The following is a 20,609-nucleotide window of genomic DNA, read 5'->3' on the forward strand; positions in this document are numbered from 1 at the left end:
TCTGAACTGTATAACAGTTTCTCTCACTAAGACATTATTCAATTTAATTGACTCTTTTTAACACAACTTATCAAGACTCTTGTATACTCTTGTACTTGTATTACCTCACTTTTCTTAACTGATGTTTTTCTCTTTTGCTGTCATTTCTGTAATTCTATTTTGTGGCTCCTGTGTTGGATGTGGTGCTAAATGAATGTTTGTTTTTTGAAGTGTTTTTATTTGGAGATGCACATGTTAAGGAAATAATATCAACTATTATCAACTAATATCAACTACTGTCAACTATTTTGATAATTGATTAATCATGTTCATTGTTTTATTTGTTTTGGACTGCACAAAAAAAGCCATTTAAAGACATCCCCTTTAGAGCTGCAACAATTAATCGATTAGTTGTCAACTAATAAATTAATCGCCAACTATTTTGATAATCGATTAATCAGTTTGAGTAATTTTTTAAAGAAAAAAAAAGTCTAAATTCTCAGACTCCAGCTTCTTAAATGTGAATATTTTCTGGTTTCTTCACTCCTGTAACAATTAAAATAATCTTTAGTTGCAACCTTAATCCCATTATTGGTGTTAAGGACATTGTGATCTACATCTTTCACACATTTCTGTTAGACTAAATGATTCATCTAATAATTGAGAAAATAATCTGCAGATTAATTGACAGTGAAAATAATCATTAGTTGCAGCGTTACATCAACTACAATGTAGTTGAAGCATCAAGTCAATAGCATAATGACAGATACCAAGGGCTATTCTGAGCTAGGGCTGCAACTAACGATTATTTTCATTGTCGATTAATCTATTATTTATTTTTATAACAGTCACACTGCATCAAATCTGAGTATGTCTCATGTTTTGATTCCAAAATCAAAGTCTTCACATTAACCACAGCAGTCAGATCACTTCCTCAAAACTATTTAGCCTACTTAAGAAAATCTTACCCTACCTCTAGGATTTGGCCTAATTCTCCTCATAAAGTGCCATGAACAGAATAAAGCTGTGACAGTCATATGGATAGATCTGAATGAATGCAGTGGGAGGAAACCAAATGATCCTGTAGGTTTTTTTTCTCATTCTATGCACATCTAAATCAGCAGAGTATTGCATAATGTAACAGAAGAGGGGTGTTGCATAATGCCAGACTGCACTGACTGGAAGCTGGCATGATGGATCCTCCATTCATTCGTTGTTGCAAACTCTGAAAAAAAACAGCGCAATAACACACAACAACGTGGTATTGTGTATGTATATAAAAAAAATGCCAATAAACTGTACAATAAACCTGTTCCCCTTATTAATACTTTTTGCAGTATGACAGATTGGGAGATTAGCCAATCAGCTGCGGAGTGGGCGGGACTTATCTTAAGTATAAGCCAATCAGCGGCGGCGTAGACGGGCTTTGTGTTAAGAATCAGCCAATCAGCAAACACGGCCGCAAATATTCCCCGTCAAAGAAGTACTGTATGGTAGGAGAGCCACATTCAATGTTATAGCTACAGTAGCTCGTCCTCAGCACTACAAATAGTGACCTAGATTTACACTAGAGATGTGGTTAAATGTTACAACCGGGTGTGTAGAAATATTCCCCTTCTTCATGTCAAAAACAGACGACAAGTCGTGGAGCTAACTCTCGGTTTAACGGGGGCGTTTCACAGCCTACACACTTCTTCCAGAGTTTAAATTCAACGCTAATAAAATGGAGAGTCAGGCAGCAGCAGCAGGCGACGGCGTCCTGGACTTCTCCCGGTTGAGTCTGAGCACTTTTAGCGTCGACAGTATCAGCGACGAGAGGAAGAGGGACACCAGACAGCTCTACCTGAACTACAACCGGCTAGCCGAGCTGCCCGAGTCGGTTAGCCTCTTCTGCAATCTGGAGTTTCTGGACATCAGCAACAACGGACTGTCGGCCATCAGCGAGGGCATCACCCGGCTGAGCAGGCTGAGGACACTCATAGCCAAGAACAACCGGCTGGACGAACTCTCGCTGCCCAAAGAGTTCGGCTTGCTGCCGCTGGAGGTGTTGAACTTTAGTGGGAACCGCTTCGAGGAGATCCCGCTGCAGTGTACGAAACTGCCGCGTCTGCAGTCGCTCTCGCTCGGCGGAAATAGACTGAAGAGTATACCTGCGGAGATAGAGAACCTCACCAGGTAGGGTCATCATGGAGGGTGATACCGGGAGCTGTAACGGTTAACGGTTAGCTTACACTAGTAGCAGGGTCAGGGGGGCCGCTGTCAGTTGACGTTAACGTGTGACAGTTGACGTTAACGTGTGACAGTTAGGCTACTCAACACTCTCTGTGTAACGTTAGCTAGTTTCAGTTGACATTAACGTGTGTCAGTTGACGTTAACATGTGTCAGTTGACGTTAATGTGTGTCACTTGACGTTAACGTGTGTCAGTTAGGCAACTCAACACTCTCTTTGTAACGTTAGCTAGTTTCAGTTGACGTTAACGTGTGTCAGTTGACGTTAACGTGTGACAGTTAGGCTACTCAACACTCTCTTTGTAACGTTAGCTAGTTTCAGTTGACGTTAACGTGTGGGAGTTGACGTTAACGTGTGTCAGTTGACGTTAACGTGTGACAGTTAGGCTACTCAACACTCTTTGTAACGTTAGCTAGTTTCAGTTGAAGTTAATGTGTGTCAGTTAGACTTAAACGTGTGTCAGTTAGACGTTACGGTGTGTCAATTGGGCTACTCACACTCTCTTTGTAACATTAACTAGTTTCAGTTGACATTAACGTGTGTCAGTTGGGCTACTCATACTCTCTTTGTAACGTTAGCTAGGTTCAGTTGACGTTAACGTGTGTCAGTTAGGCTACTCAACACTCTCTTTGTAACGTTAGCTAGTTTCAGTTGACGTTAATGTGTCAGATGACTTTAACGTGAGACAGTTAGGCTACTCACACTCTCTTTGTAACGTTAGCTAGTTTCAGTTGACGTTAATGTGTCAGATGACTTTAACGTGTGTCAGTTGGGCTACTCACACGCTCTTTGTAACGTTAGTTAGTTTCAGTTGACGTTAACCAGTGTCAGTTGGGCTACTCTACACTCTTTGTAATGTTAGCTAGTTTCAGTTGACGTTAACGTGTGTCAGTTGACGTTCACGTGTGTCAGTTGACGTTAATGTGTGTCAGTTAGGCTACTCAACACTCTTCTTTGTAACGTTAGCTAGTTTCAGTTGACGTTAACGTGTGTCAGTTGACGTTAACGTGTGTCAGTTAGGCTACTCACACTCTCTTTGTAACGTTAACGTGTGTCAGTTGACTTTAAAGTGTGTCAGTTGGGCTACTCAACACTCTTTGCAACGTTAGCTAGTTAGTTGGCCATTTAATCGATGATATCCCATAACTAGATAATCGATCAATCATAATAAAACCTGCGTTAAATGATTTACCAGTATGCAGTGATTTATTATAGTGGCTTCTAACTGGCACTTACCAGCCAATCAGATATTAATATCAAACTAGACCTGAAATGATTGGTCGACTAATCGATTAGTCAAAAAAAAAAGAAAAAAAAATTAATTGTCAACTATTTTGACAATTAATTAATCGTTAATATTGCTTTATTTGTTTTGGACTGTACAAAATAATCAATATCCCCTTTAGAGCTGCAACAATTAATCAATCAGTTATCAACTAATTAATTAATCGGCAACTATTTTGATAATTGATTAATCAATTTGAATAATTTTGTAGAAAATTCTCTCTATATTTTCTGGTTTCTTTACTCCTGACAGTAAACTGAATATATTCAATTAGTAAGTTGATTAATCAATAAAGCAGATCAACAAAAAGTCAATTGTCAACTATTTTGATAATTGATTAATCATTTTTATCACTTTATTTGTTTTGGACTGGACAAAATAATCAATTTGAAGATATCCCCTTTAGAGCTTTAGAGCTGCAACAATTAATCAGTTAGTTGTCATCTAATAAATTAATCGGCAACTATTTTGGTAATCATTAAATTCATTTGAGTCATTTTTTTAAGAAAAAAAACCTCAAAATTCTCTGATTCCAGCTTCTTAAATTTGAATATTTTCTGGTTTCTTTACTCCTCTATGACAGTAAACTGAATATCTACAATTATCTCATAACTAGATAATTGATCAATCATAATAAAACCTGCTTTATTATTGACTTACATAGTTGCAATCAGGTAACCTGTAGGTCTGTTTTTCTCCATTTGTAATGGTATTTACCACTCTACTTCCCCTTTAATGTCAACCCGTATGTGTTGTGATCATTTCCAGGCAGGCAGTTTATCTTGTAAACATCATGATTCATAGTGTGTCCAGGATAATTGTTAACATATTTCGCTGTTCCAGTAACTACCCAGAACTGGTTTTGGAGATATACAAACTAACAGTAGTTACTAATGACAGGAAAGTAGTAGTGTCATGGAGTATTTTTGAGACACATTCAATATCGCAGGAAAATGAATTCAAAGCATTTAAAGCAAGCAGTAAACAAAAATGGAAAGGAGTCACTACTTTAATTACAGGTGGCCACACTGGAGATAAAAATACACTTTCAGTAACAATTCTGTAAAGAAAATGCAAAGTACGGAGAAAGAATATGGCTCATAATAAAACAGACCGGACAAATTAAACAAAATCCACTAACTTCAAAATAACAACTGTTTGTGTGAGTAGTTTCAGAAAATGTATGTTTGCTCTTTTCTGTTAGAGTGGAAGACATTGACAGAAAACTAGGCCAGCCATGAGATCATTTCTGTCTTATCATTCCCCGAGTTTAACAGTAGCGAGTCATAGTGACCCTCAGTCAGGCCAAAGATCAAACATGCAATCCTCGTCACTTTATCACAAACACACTATATACACAATTTGACGATATCTTGATTCTATACATAGCCTACTGGCTCGAATTTCCTAGAAAAAGGATTTGCTTGTTTAACCTCTTAAGCCCTACGGTGTTGGAAAGTGTGTTTCGCCTAGACAAACTTACCCAAAATATATCAAGAATAGCTCCACATCTACCAGGTCTATATGTATGATCTTGGTCTCTATGGATAGGTAAGACCTCAGATAATTCATCCCCAGTGTAAGTAACATTGTGACTGTTTTTTAAATTGTGATGAACCAAAGGAAAAATTTACATTTTTATCCTCGCCTAAAATGTTTTCTAGATTAGACAATGGATAACACCATTATAGCAATGATGTCATGCACAGAGATGCCACTGAATTCTTTCAGAAACTCCTTGACTACAACTGTGCCAAAGCAGATATAAATAACAGGAAGCACATAGATTTTACAAAGGTTTTAGTGAGGATAGGACCAGGCAGACTCCATTTGGCCACTTGGATACCCAAAGTGTGCCAAATGGGTTTTCTACCTCTTAAAAGGAAATCTTGCTATAAAATACTACTAATATCCACTATAGGAGGCTATGTGCACACATTGGAGCCTTTGGCCATGACATTTACCCTGTGCATCATCAGATTATGCTATTGTGCACAGTATAAAATCAACAAAATACAACTAAATTGTACTATTTTGACTCGACCCAGCCTTTCTTGGTTAGAATGGCCCAGAAAAAAACTCTTCAAATTTGCTTAATTGTGAAAATTGTGAGCTTTTTTTCTTATTTTGTCCCTGACACACACCATTGCTCAATCTCTGGTGGCTGATGTGTGTCACTGTGTCGGTGATGGCAGCGAGCAGACCCTGAATGTCTCAGTTCCCCATCACAGAGGGGGCTTGCTCAGTACTCAGCCACCAAGGACAGTATAATGGCTTCCTGTCTCGCAGTCGCTGTGTCATCAGTTCCAGCAGGCAGATGGCCCGACGGCTTACTTTCGCTGACCAGCCATCCATTTCTCTCTCCCCGTCTCTCTGTTTCTCTCCCAATACATCCATTAACCTACCAGGGTCCTTTTGTTGTCTTATTACAACATTCATGTTCAAACTTGGAAGCAGTGGTGGTTTGCTGATCATCACGTACGCAATAATTAAGTTTGTTAAGTAAACACAGTTAGATGTAAATGTATTCCATATATTATCTTTGCACATTAGCACATTTTCTCTGAGGGGACGATGCATAAATGTGTGTACTGTACAAAATGTCCTGATGATCTCAGACAGTTTTCTTGTTGTATCTGTTCTCCTCTGTCTTTTTGATGATTTGTAAGCGTGGCCCCACAAACAAATTTAGACACAGAAACCCAAGCGCATGCACACAAACCCTTCAGTATGAAACCATGCATCTTTAGCTCCCCCTTGTGGTACATGTTAGTTTCAACTTGGGGTCACTCAGCTTCCCTTTTTAAAACATCTTTACGTCTCATGTATGAACATGGTTACCTTGACTTTGACATTGCGGCAAATTTTATTACAAACTGCAAATGTTGAAGCTGAACCTCTAAAGCCCATGAATTGGTCAGTCAAAAAACAAAGCTCATTTGAATTGAACATCATTAAACAAAATAGACGTGGGACCCCTGGCCTTAATGCTCAAGGTTTTTGCTGTTAAATTGAGTTTGTGTTTGAAATGATTTGAAAAATAAATATTTCTTCCCTTTTAATTTTGGGTTCCCATAAGATAGAGCATCTAGAACTAAGGCTGGCGATATGGAGAAAATCAAATATCACAATATCTTTGCCCAAATGCCTCAATATCGATACTGTGACGATATTGTAGGGTTGGCTATTGGTGCTTTTACAACATATTCACACATGAGATTTTTGATAAATAATCATCAGTAATGTGGATATAATGACTAAGTGGGTAAAGGCAAATAATAGAACAGCCTGGTAAGTTATGAAAATTACGTCACTTTACTGTAATGCAGCCCTTAAAACCAGGAAAAGACACTTATGCCATATTATGATATCACAAATATAAGACGTTATCTAGTCTCATACCACAATATCGATGAAATATCTATATATTGGCCAGCCCTATCTAGAACAATAAACCCCCCTAAAATACTGTGTAAATCACTGTTGTACTGTGTGATATTATTCAGTACGTTAAAATGGACTCTTTTCCTCTCTTTTTTTCTGTTAGTCTGGAGCTGCTGTATCTGGGTGGAAACCTCATCACAGCCATTCCTCCAGAAGTGGCTAACCTGCCCTGGCTCAGCTACCTGGTCCTATGTGACAACCGCATCCAAAGCGTTCCCCCGCAGCTCACCAGGTAACTGCACATACACCACCAGTATCTTACCAGTGTAACCCGCAGTAAGGCAAGGCAAGGCAGCTTTATTTGTATAGCACATTTCAACAACAGGGCAATTCAAAGTGCTTTACAGAAACATTCAAGAACATTGCGACAAAATGCAAAAGAACATTAAGAAATAATTAAAACAGTTATAAAAACATAAAAACATTAAAACATTAAAGATTAGAAAATAAAAACAAGCTAAAAATAAAAGCTAGGATAGAAGCTAAAATTGCATAAAACTCAAAAGAGTAAAAGTTATAGTGCAGTGTCAGAATAAAAGGCACCCGCAAACAGGAAAGTTTTAAGCTTTGTTTTAAAAGAAGTGAGAGTTGGAGCGGTCCTGCAGGTTTCTGGGAGCTTGTTCCAGATATTTGGTGCATAAAAACTGAATGCTGCTTCTGCATGTTTAGTTCTGACTCTGGGGACACTAAGCAGACCTGATCCAGATGACCTGAGAGGTCTGGATGGTTCATAACACAGCAGAAGATCAGAAATGTATTTTGGCCCTAAACCATTTAGTGCTTTGTAAACCAGCAGCAGTATTTTGAAATCAATTCTCTGAGAGACAGGCAGCCAGTGTAGAGACTTCAGAACTGGACTGATGTGATCCACTTTCTTGGTCTTAGTGAGGACTCTAGCAGCAACGTTCTGAATCAGCTGCAGCTGTCTGATCGATTTTTTAGGAAGACCGGTAAAGACGCCGTTACAGTAGTCAAGTCGGCTGAAGATAAATGCATGTACTAGTTTTTCCAAATCCTGCTGAGACATCAGTCCTCTAATTCTTCTTATATTCTTCAGGTGATAGAAGGCTGTCTTTGTAATTGTCTTAATATGGCTGTTAAAGCTCAGGTCTGAGTCCATGACTACACCAAGGTTTCTGGCTTGGTCTGAGCTTTTTAACATCACAGATTGTAGGTGAGCACTAACCTTTAATCTTTCTTTTTTGGCTCCAAAAACTACAACCTCAGTTTTGTCTTTGTTCAGCTGAAGAAAATTCTGGCACATCCAATTATTGACTTGTTCAATGCACTCACTCAGTGCTTGTATTGGACTGTAGTCTCCTGGTGATAGAGTTATGTAAATTTGTGTGTCGTCTGCATAGTTATGGTAATTTATTTTGTTGTTCTCAAAAATCTGACCCAGTGGGAGCATGTAGATGTTAAACAAAAGAGGCCCCAAGATGGAGCCTTGGGGAACTCCGCATGTGATTTTGTTCAGCTCAGATTTGCAATTACCTATAGACACAAAGAAGTCCCTGTCTTTTAGGTAGGATTTAAACCAGCTGAGTGCTATGCCAGAAATACCCACCCAGTTTTCCAGTCGGTCTAGTAATATATTATGGTCAACCGTGTCGAATGCAGCACTGAGATCCAGTAAAACTAAAACCGTAGTTCTACCACTGTCTGTGTTCAATCGGATGTCATTGAAGACCTTAACAAGAGCAGTCTCAGTGCTGTGGTTTCGTCGAAAACCTGACTGGAAGACATCAAAAGAGTTGTTTAGTGCCAGAAAGCTATTTAATTTTTGAAAAACTGTTTTTTCAATTATTTTAGACAAGAATGGAAGATTTGATATCGGTCTGTAATTATTTACTATTGATGAGTCCAGATTGTTCTTTTTGAGGAGTGGTTTGATGACAGCAGTTTTCAGGGCCTGTGGGAACACTCCTGAAACAAGAGATGCATTAACAATCTGTAAAAGCTCTGAGACCATACAATCTGATACTTTTTTGAAAAGGCCTGTTGGCAGAATGTCAAGGCAGCATGAGGAGGATTTTAGATGTTGTATGATTTCCTCCAGGTATGTCTGATTTATTGGATAAAACTGTGTCATGGTATTTGCACCAGGTTTAAGTGGACGCAGGGGAAACAAACATCCTGTACCTGCTATGGAGGAAGTGACTGCTTGTCTGATTTTGTGAATTTTTTCTGTAAAAAAGGAAGCAAATTCATTGCAGGCCCTGGAGGATAAAAGTTCAGAGGCTACTGACACAGGAGGGTTTGTTAGCCTGTCGACAGTAGCAAACAGGGCACGTGCATTGTTATTGTTTTTGGTGATGATGTCAGAGAAGAAGGACCGCCTTGCATTTTTCAGTTCTGAATTATAAATGCAAAGTCTCTCTTTATAGATGTCATAATGAACTTGTAGATTTGTTTTCCGCCACTGGCGTTCAGCTTTTCGACACTCTCTTTTTTCATTTCTTACCAACATGGTATTTCTCCATGGAGATTTTTTCTTACCAGAGACAATCTTCACCGTGGTGGGTGCAATGGTATCAATAACATTTGTCATTTTAGAATTGAAATTATCTACAAGCTCATTGACAGAGGTCCAGGGGAGGGTGGGTGTGGAAGAGAAAGCCTGAACAAATTGATCACTGGTATTTTCAGTGATATACCTTTTTGTGATTACCTCTGTCTTATCATTCCTGTGCACAGGAAGAGTACTCTCAAAGAATACACATGAATGATCAGACAGAGCAACATCCATCACTACAACCTTGGAAATGTTCAGGCCCTTTGATATGATTAAGTCCAAAGTGTGTCCCCTATTGTGTGTGGGCTCTGTCACATGCTGACTCATTCCATAGTTATCAAGAACCTGACACAGTTCTTTGGCCCCTCTGTCCTGTTGGTTGTCAACATGGATGTTAAAATCACCAACAATGACTACACAGTCAAAGTCAACACAAATTACAGACAGCAGTTCAGTAAAATCATCAAAAAAGTTTGCACAGTATTTAGGTGGCCTGTAGATATTGAGAAACAAAGCTCGAGAAGAGGAGTTCAGCTGAAGAGCGACATATTCAAAAGAAGCAAAATGTCCATAAGATATCTGTTTGCATTGGAGAGAATCATTAAACAATATGGCAACTCCACCTCCTTTCTTATGCATTCTAGCTTCGCTCATAAAACTAAAGTTGGGAGGAGTTGACTCGATAAGAACAGCTGCACTGTTATTTTGGTCTAACCAAGTTTCAGTTAAAAACATAAAATCAAGCTTGTGCTCAATAATAAAATCATTGATTAAAAAACTTTTTCCTGCCAAAGACCTGACGTTTAACAGGGCTAGCTTTAATGTGCTAGAAGCATTATTATTATTTTTTGGGACATGGTTTGGCTGGCAAGGAATCAATGCTAAATTTGATAAATTAGCACAATCAGTAAAAATCTTCCTGTTTCTTTGCAGATTCACCATTCTTTTTCTACTACTTATTAGAACTGAGATAGAAGAAGCTCTCATCACACAGGGCCCCAGCTTTTCCTGGAAACAGTCACGTGTATCATTAGCCTTGAAGCCTGGACCCAGCACATATCAATCTGTGCTTGCAACATTTTGTAAAGGAACATCCTTATCAGACTGCGGAGACAGAGGCTGATTCCATTGTGGAGGGGATGGAGGTGGTAGGTGTCGTGCTTGTGGAGATAGTGCCAAAGTTGTTCGAGGTCGACCTCGTGGGGGGATCATGGGAGAGAAAATGGGTGTAGGGCGGGGAGTAAGTTTAGTTCCAGCATTGACCAGCTCCTTCATGTGGTCAGTGAACTCCAAGAGGGGGGAGGAGGGAGAAAGGGTGATAAGCGAGGATGAGGACGCCTCCTCTTGTCTCTGCTGTATCCCAGGGCTGGCTTGTGGTGGGGGGTGAAATGATTCTCCTTGAGGTCCCCTGGCACATTGTGTTGTGTCTTCCTCCAGTGGTGATTCCTCTTGTCTCGCGTCCTTGGCAGAGGGAACAGATGAATGACGCAGTAAGTAGAATAGGTTGGAGTTGAACAATTTTACTCCTGACTTGTTTAGGCAGAGTCCATCTGCCTTGAAGAGATGTCTGCGGTCCCAAAAAAAGTTAAAATTGTCAATAAAATGCACTGAGTGGGATTTGCATGCTGTTGAAAGCCATGTGTTCAGTCCCAGCAACCTGCTGAATCTCTCGACTCCTCTTCTGATTGGCGGCAGGGGTCCACTGATAAACACCTGAGCATTCACAGAGCTGACCGTGTTTAGCAGACCAGTAAAGTCCCGTTTCAGCACTTCAGACTGTTGCTTCACAACATCATTCGACCCAATGTGCAATACCACATTTTTCACATTTGGGTGTGTAGTCACAATATCCAGGATTCTTTCTGCCAGATCAGAGACCATATCTTTGGGAAAACAGAGTACTTTGATGTCTTTACTCCACATGCTTTTCACATCTTTAACAGCAGCATCACCCACAATCAGAGTTTGAGTTTGAGGCCCAGTTGTTAGCTTTCCCTGTAGCCTTTTACCTTCAGAGTTGCTTTTGGTTCTTACCCTGCTGTGTGAAGAGTTGAGATTATCCAGGGCATCAGATCGAGATCCAGGGTCCTGCAACAGTGGAGCAAATCTGTTCTCCAGTTGCAAACTTCTTTGTTGGGGAGGTTTGTTACTCATCCTTCCTTTCACAGTTGTCCACGGTTGGACCTTACTTTGTACAGGGGTTGATGAGGCACTATGCTCGGATGCTAATGCAGGCCAGCCGGTCGCATCATATATCTGAGGGTGCTGGGTTCTGCCTGTAAGTTTTCCTCCCATTTCCCAGGGACATGATTTACGCTTTGGCTTTGCACCAAGAGCGTTCCAGGGAGGACTACTAGTCGATTTATTGCCCCCTTCTTGATTCTTGGTGGTCTTGTTGGTGCTAATTAGCTTTCTATTAGCCTGTTCCAGTTCACTGTTTTGAGTCAGTGGTAGAGTGGTTTCATTCCCACATAGTCCATTCACCTCCGCATTCACTTCGAGCCGGATAATCTTTGTTTCCAGCACTGCTATCTTCTGTAGAAGTTTGTAGTAGTCATCCGTGGAGAAGGGAGGCATCTTGCTGCTGATTAGCTTTAGCCAAGCACCTCGCTCCCGTTCACTATAGTACAGGCTTGTGCTGCTGATAGGCCACGCTCACAAAGTAAAACAGTTTTTAAAATAGTGGTAGCCTTCAGTTTCTTTCATAAATTAAACTCCCAGTGATTTGTAAGTATCCAGGACCCGTTTTCCAAAAATTTAGTAGCGAAAGATAAGCATAGCAATGATAAAAAGAAAGCAAAGCGAAGAGCAACTCAGCGAAGCGTCTGCACAGGAGGAAGAGCAGGAGAGTAAAATTTAGAGAGCAGTAAACAATATCCAGATTGCATAAAAGCCAGACGTGTATGTGCAGTATTGCCCTTTATGTATCTAATAATTGCACATTCCTGTAGTCATGCTTTGTAGGTGAAAACATTTCTCCGTCTCACTCCAGGCTCCACTCGCTGCGCTCTTTAAGTCTCCACAACAACTTGCTCACTTACCTGCCGAGGGAGATCCTCTGCCTGGTGCACCTGCATGAGCTCAGTCTCCGTGGCAACCCATTGGTGGTGCGCTTCGTCAAGGAGATGACATACGACCCCCCGTCACTGCTAGAGTTGGCAGGACGTACCATCAAGAGTCGGAATATTCCATACTACCCCTGCGACCTGCCGTCAAACTTGCTGTACTACCTAGACCTGGCCAGCAAGTGCCCCAACCCCAAGTGTGCCGGTAAGACACCTCTTTCACAGTATTTGAAGATTTAGAGTTGTTTTTATCCTATAACAACTTTACATTTTTCTTTTCTTTTTTTTTATATGCACATCCATATTACACTGAGAAGGTGCATCTCTTTGCAAAGGAAATAAAGTATTGAGTGAGTCAATCTTTGCACGTAAACTATTCATTAAAAATCGCTAGTGTTTTTGAGAATCGATACAGTATTACAAGACATAATATCGCAATATTCAATGTTTTCAATATTTTCTTACACCCCTACTTGCAACCCTCGTCACCGGTTGCATATGTCATATGTCTATTGCCAATTATTGACCAATTAAAACAAGAACTTATTTTTTCCTTTTTGTTTTATTTGAATACTTTGTAGAGACTAGAATAAGTCTCTAACTAACTATCCAATAATTTGCCAGAGAAAATAGCAAAGATTAGAGGAAAATCTGAAAAAAATAAGCAGAACTTTGTGTAGCATAAATATGTTGTTTTTTTCTGATGATCTGGCGACCCCTTGTGGGGGTCCCAATCCCAAGGTTGAGAACCACTTTGATAACATATCCTGTGTTTGTTCCCTGCCTTGTTGTACAGTTTTGCTTACATCTGACTTTATGACAATGATGTAATGTATGAAAATTGTTCTATGTTGATGTGCACAAAATAATACAAGCCATTTGAACCTGGCTTTGTTTTTTTTCCTGTCAACTCTCTACGTTCTCCAGGCGTCTACTTTGATTCGTGTGTGCGCCAGATCAAATTCGTGGACTTCTGTGGAAAGTACCGGCTGCCCCTCATGCACTACCTGTGCTCCCCAGAGTGCACCTCTCCCTGCAACTCCAACCCCCAGAGCGACGCCGAGTCAGAGGAAGAGAGCAGCGTGCCCGCTTACCGCCTGCAGAGGGTGCTTCTGGGATAGTACGATACGGAGGAGCCTCTGACCCTCTGGACGAGCCCGGCCTTTGCAGTCTGTCACTGTGTTATACAGACATGAACTTGGCTGTCAGACTTTACGAAACATGGACACACATACATACACAAACGGTATGTAGACAGACATCCTCCTGGAGTCCTGAAAACATGTTAACTCCATTTTATGGAACTTTTTAGAGAGGAATCTCTCTCTCACCACACATCCACTCTACATGACATGAGTAAAGGAGCCACAGTCAGTCAGTCATGACTCCATCAAAGTGCTTGTCTCATGGTCGAGCATAGGAGGGCTGTAAAACTCAGTGAAGACTGAAGGAGCGGCAGGGTTCTTTTCCTTTTCAGGGCAGCATACTTTATCTTTCATACACTTGGGTGCTTTTTTAGTAGCAACAGCACATGAATCTGCAATTTCTGAAAGTTTGGATATGAACAATGTGTTTTTTGTCCAGCTACTGGTGACACTAGTACTCGAGAGCTCATGTTTACAACATGGGAAGTCATGTACACAATATGCTTGGCGTTCAAGTGGTTAAGTCGTGAAAACACCGCTGCTAAGCAACGGCAATATTAACTTTGCTGTCGACGTCTAGAAGCCACAGAGGCTAATAATTTTTGCAAGCTAGCAAGTGGGTAACATAATGCAGGGAATGCAAAGGCATAGTGACAGAGGAAAAAAATGAGGGCGTTGGGAATATCAACATTTTCCTCAGACATATCAAATTCCGAAGAATCACAATATGCGACTAAAATGACAATATATTAACTTATTATGCACCTAAAAATTCCATTCAATTCTGAAACTTTTCACCTACGAGGTCGTGAATATCACAAGAGGAGGGCGTTCATATGGACTCTTCTCATGAACACGGTAAACACGACCCCATTTGAAGCCACCGTATGACATTAGTTTTACACTACAGTATTCTGAACTCTACATTACACTAGAGTTGTGGTCCTGCTGGGCAAAGGTTTTGTGCAGTTGAGCTGTACCACGCAACATTAAAAGATTCAGGTTTATCTGTTTCTGTCAGCATCACGGTCATTGCACCTCGGCCTTGAACATTTGTTGTTTTAAATGAATCCAGAAGGGTTATATGAGTGTGTGTGTGGAAGAAAGCTTGTCCAGGCCCACTCACAGGAAGTGGATGTGGGGTGGACCAGGGAAAACCGTTCACTGTGTTAGCACAGAAACAATAGCTATTCAGCAAAACCCAGTGGCAGCCTTCATGTTTATGTTCAGGGCTGTCAGTTTTTCTCTGGGCATTAAGAATATACAGTTAGATGTGTGTGAATGGAGCCAACAGGCAGATATTTTCTTTCTGAATTGATCCTTTTTTGAGACTGAAACCTTCATTTCTAACAGAAAATGGCAGTTTACGCTCCTGGTTACATCTCTGCTTCATCTTCCTACTTGTGTGGAAAGCTGGGAGGTTTTATAGCCTCCCATACAGGTTGTGTGTCCACGAGTGAGGAAGAAAAAAACTTCCCCCATTACGCCTTAATGTTTAGAAAACAGAAGAACGTTCCTCTATGTTACAGTAACCCCTATTCTAGAGCATTTAAGTGCCTTACTAATGGTGACTTCTAACAGTCGGTATGAAGAAATGTGATATACGCACCCTGAAATGTGACAAGATTAACATGAATTATAAAGTAATTTTTTTTTTGAGTGATTTTTCTACTCATCAGCTTAACACGTTTTTATAACAAAATGAAATGCTTTTAAAGAAATCCTTTTTTTTCAAAAATGTTAAACGCACTAGTACATATTTAAATGACCCGCAGAATAGATGGCACTTGAACAGAAAGTATATTGAGATATATTAATTGTATTTACTTGTACCCCTTTTCAGATAATGTAAGTAGACTGTACAGTATATAATAACAATAATAAAGACTGATTGTAATATCTTTAAAATGTGTTTTGCATTGTGACCATTTGTGATTTGATTAATCGTTTTACATTTTCATTTTACTGTTTCTATTGAATTAGAACGTTTTGATGGCCGTTTCTAAAAGGCAAGATATTTATACAAATGTGTTTTTTGTGCACAAAAAATAGAAACTATTTGAAGTGTGTGTGTGTTTACATGAATCAATGCAACCGTTTTGTAGTTTGAATGTGTCCAGGTTTCATTTGCATATGAAGGTGAGTTCATTCTGGAGGCTGAATACCGAGAGACCTTTTCTGTAACCCAGAACCAAGAGACGCCAGGGCGAGTGCATTCTGCCTCACACAATCTGCTAATCCTTTAAACATCACCTGCCAAGAGCCACCAACCACTTTCTTTCCTCTTCTCTCCTCTCTTTTCATGCTTTTCTGTTCTTATCTCAGCTTCTCATTCAATTTCTTTTCACCTCACTGTTTTCTTTCAGCCTGGCTGGCAAGAATGATGCTTTGGAGTTTCACATATTTTGTTTGTTTTGAATGGTCTCTGACCAAGTCACAGCTGGGTTTCCGTGTTTTTGCAGTGTTTCTTTTTCACTATGTCTTTCAAACACGTGTGCACATAGGACCCGTCTACCGACAGCAGCCACCCAGGACACTCTTATTGTGTTACACCTATAAAGCTTGTGTGCACATGCGCTTACACTCAGGAGGGTGCTGTCATTAATGCAACCTGAGATGCAACCCTGATCTGACCATGATGAACTGGAAGCAATGAGTTGTGACTGGCAGATGAGGTCTCACAGAAGGAACATAGTGTCTCTGTTTTAGCCATCTGCATGGCAGGTAAATGCGTGTGGTCATATGTCTCATACGTCTAGTTGACATCTGTCGTATTTCAGGTTTAATTCCCTCTAAATTATGTTTTTGCTGAATTGCATAGGGGGTACCTGACTCTTGACCTTCACAGTGACCCTGAACAATACATTCAGTATTGCAGTTGATCAGCAGATCAAAGAGCAAAGTGCTTCGACATACAGGGTGTTTGATACTCTAAGCCTCTTATCGCCCTCAGTCAGAGGCACACCAGCCCATATCAGCTCACAGTATAGCCGGTGTGTGGCCAGTGTGCCTTAACATGCACGCCAGACATCACACATGTGACGAGTTTCAAATGTTACACTCCGTTCGCTCAGTTGAGCCTTTACACACGACAGCCACACACTGCGGACGTTGACTTCAGAGTCACACTGCTAATCCTACAAGGAGAAAGTCTGGTTAGAGCCCAGAGCGAGGAGGCGGAGGAGGTGGTGGAGGTGGTTACAGGGGTGAATAATCATCCACTGCTGTGTTAACAATGTTTGATTGCTACGGTGAATAACTTGAAACTTTGAAACATGCATGCTGCCACAGTCACTCTTTACCCAACATCTTCCTCTTATTAATTCATATACAGACAGACAGCGTTCCTCCAGCTGTGCGATTATTTTTTAATTTTTTTCCAGCACACGCCTTTCACATTTTTACATTACCTGAAGGCCACCGTAGTTCTCTGACACGCTTGTAAAACTGCGGTAACGTGAGCCGCAGGGTGCAAAACCGTGGTAGCACCAGTCAGCGTCTGACTTCCGTTGCTCTTAAAGTAGTGTTATTATGGTGAGGATGTCATCCAAGCGAGGTGAACGGCGTTACCATGTTTTTTTCACTCGGCGGCTCACGTTACCACAGTCTTGGAAAGGGAGGAGTGAGTAGGTGGGGTACTCAGTTGGTTGCAATCTGCAACCGCACCACTAGGTGCTGCCAGATCCTACACACTGCACCTTTGAGTCAATTATTATTATCATATGTTACACATTCTGATATGATATGCTAAAATAACATGCTAAGCTTACTTCTACATCGACAGTTTTCACTCGATCACAGGGTCACCTATCACCACATTATCTATCTATTAGTTATTGCATCATCAGTCACTATGCTGCTTTTTCACGACTTAAACTCTAAAATCAGTGAGTGAGTAGACTGATGCCTACATTTATCGTAATCACTGCCTTGAGTAGAAAACACCACGACTGGAGCCCTGCAGGGGAGCTTTGATCCGGCGCTGCTAATCCGGGTCCATAGCAACACTGCAGGAGGAGCCGCAGCCTTCCAGAGAGGGATTTGTCTTTGGGTATTTTAGTGGGCAAACCTGGGCATGTCGCAGGGGGGAGTCCAGGCTCTGGCAAGGACAGTGTAGGGCTGGAGGGGGCTCGTGATGTTTCACACACACTGAACAATGCATTCACACCCACACACAGTCTCAAATGGTGGGACCGGCTGGCACTGTGGTCAGATGTTGAACCTCAGCTGCAGATGCTTCCACGTCAGGAAACGGCGGTGCTGCCTGTCAGGAGTGGTTCAACAGGAAATGGTGTGTGTTATTTATTTTGTTTGGTGGACGTCCAGCTGATGCATGTGCACAACAGTCCAGAAAAAGATGGCGACGGTTTTTAACACCTGTATTTGTTAATTAGAACATCTCAATGTTAGAACTGATCCCCGGTAACCTCAGTAGAACGACATGTGTCCTGTTTCATCCCCTGCCTGCCAAGCTTCTCCTCTTTGACTCCTGCTTTTTTGCCCCGTGTCCCCAGATGAAATATTCAAGCTCCTGGTAAGCTGAGCGTCCGTGCAGTCCACCTGCCGCTGGTGAAGTCTATCTTGAACCTGATCTTAAGGGTAACCTGAGAGTGATCGCCACGCTTTGGGTGTAACAGAGCTGGCAATCGTCTTTCAATGGGGGTGCTAACGTGGTGTCATTTGATCGGAACGCACAAGTAAAAAATGTTGAGTTTAGAGGCGGTTGTCTCATTTTCTTCTCGTACTTTTAATCTTTGATATTTTGAAAGCTGATTAGCTGAGTGTTTGTTATTGCTTTTTGACATCAGCATGATTTTAGTAGCCACAGTCCACATTAACAGAGGATCCCTAAACAGCAGCCATGCAATAGTCTCCGTACAGTACATTGTATCTGGTACAAAACAGCACTTTTACTAACCTGAATATATAAGAGTATGTCTGATCATGATCCTGACTTGACCCCCATGTTTCCAACTCTTTACATATTTTTTTTTCTTATGTTTATACATCAAATCCTGCATAAAACTATGGTAGCTTCAGTTTTGAAAAACTTTTTTGCAGTCTGCTGGACCTTTTCACAGAGATACACATACGATTAGACCTTCAAACACATGGATAAATCTTCTTCTAGAGCTGCTCACAGGATTGTCAGACACATTTTACCTCCAGTGATGAACATAATGATCTCTGCTTGTATGTAGTGGTGCAGGAATGAGTCCTAAAACACAGAAATGAGTTAGTATTTTAGCACTTCCGGCTCCCTTATCTGGAAGTCAATGGCTGTTTTTTTAATGGGTTTTTGGATAGATGCCTGAAATAAGGTCTGTGGTTAACACAAGCTGAAGAGATTTTGATGTTTTGTTCAACGACATAAAATATGTCAGGAAATATCCCACTAGTGAATTTTTAAGCTTTTGCGTGTCTTAAAAAAAGGCGGTTGCTAACAAGTGGCTAAATGAGACTACAAAACGCCATCGCAGCACACACCACTTTGGTTTAGTGGTGGTGCTGTGAAGTCATGCAACCGTGGTGCAGTTCTTTTATAGCCTAACGTTAGCTTTTTACTGCTGCCGATTGCATTCACACTTCAAAAATCATAAAAGTGGTGTTCATTAGCGAAGATTATCTTGCTGAACAAAAAATGTAAGTATCATAAACGTGTGTTTTTCCACAGGTTTCTGCAATAATCCAAAAGCCAGTGGGAAAATCCCATTGGCTTTTTGTCAAGAGAACCAGTGTGATACTAACTTCCTGGTTGGCCTACAAAAATATGTCATCCCTGCAGCACTCTGTTGCCAAAAACTGGAAATTGTGCAAAAATTCATCCTGATAGAAAGCACGATAGTGATTTTTCATAAGTGAAATTTATGGTTGGCTTTAAGGTGAACCTCCATGTTTTTGAAAATAAGATTTATCATATAGTGCCTGAAGGATTTGGGTTTAAGCGCATGAGAATTCAATTTTCTCAAAACCAAACATTTAAAAGAGAGGAAGCATTTCAGCACGGTATGAACTGAAGTGCACTCAGGTGTGTATGTGTGTTTGTGATTGAATGGTGGATGACTGGATGAGTGAATATCCGCGTGTTCTCCTCTTCTTTAATAATCTGTCTTTGTGTCTGTCTCTGCTTCCCACTTACATCTGTCAATGGTGGCGACACTCCCTCATCAGGAATGACCCTGTGTGTAGGCTCACACTATAAATCTCTGTGACGTCTTAATAACACCTTTATGCCTCTTATGGCTGTCGGGACAAACGCAGAAATAGTTCTGCTGGCTCACTGCACTCAAACAGAAGCTCTCTTTTTTGTGTTTCTTTTGATGTGATGATCCACCAGCCAACCAGCTTTATATTTTGCAAAATCTCTCTGCCGTCCCTAATGGAGGAGGCCTTGCCTTTGGAAAACAAAATAGAGATGATGTGTGTGTTTCCATTTCAACAAGTGGCTGTTATTCAGTGTATCTGTTTGCACATATGGCACAGAGTGTGTCCCATATGCCACCCAGTCCCCTGGGGGCTACTGCAACATGCTGCACCCACAACCACACTGTCACAGCCCTCCTGCACCACATGGGTCACATCACACTCTGAAACACATTTGGTGAGAGCTGGAAACGACGATTTAAAGTGGTGCTTTTGTGTGATTCTTTGTGGAGAACAGTGGCGGCTGGTGGAAATTTTTCTTGGTGGGGCTGTGCCACATCCAATCAATTTCAGCAAACATCCCGGTATGATTTAATGCAAAAAAAAAGGTGAAGGTATCAAAAACACATTACTACTTTGCAGTTAAATAATCAACAATTATTTTTATTCCAACAGGAAGAGTAAATAATGCTTTGAAAAACACAACAGTATAAAATGTACTCAGTGGTGGAATGTAACTAAGTACTCAAATATAATTTTGAGGTACTTCTACTTTACTTGAGTATTTCCATGTTTTGCTAC

General features: G+C 40.8%; 1 protein-coding gene across 1 annotated transcript; it reads left to right on the forward strand.

The window, feature by feature from the left end:
• The first annotated feature begins 546 nt into the window (after positions 1-546).
• lrrc58b (leucine rich repeat containing 58b) lies at positions 547-14,425 on the forward strand. The gene is made up of 4 exons (XM_037790053.1): positions 547-2,154; positions 7,043-7,171; positions 12,447-12,724; positions 13,447-14,425. The coding sequence occupies exons 1-4, from the start codon at positions 1,703-1,705 to the stop codon at positions 13,638-13,640; spliced, it is 1,053 nt and encodes a 350-aa protein (XP_037645981.1). The 5' UTR covers positions 547-1,702; the 3' UTR covers positions 13,641-14,425.
• The last annotated feature ends 6,184 nt before the right edge of the window (positions 14,426-20,609 follow it).

Source organism: Sebastes umbrosus, chromosome 13 (assembly GCF_015220745.1).
Source record: "Sebastes umbrosus isolate fSebUmb1 chromosome 13, fSebUmb1.pri, whole genome shotgun sequence".
Taxonomy (NCBI): Eukaryota; Metazoa; Chordata; class Actinopteri; order Perciformes; family Sebastidae; genus Sebastes; species Sebastes umbrosus.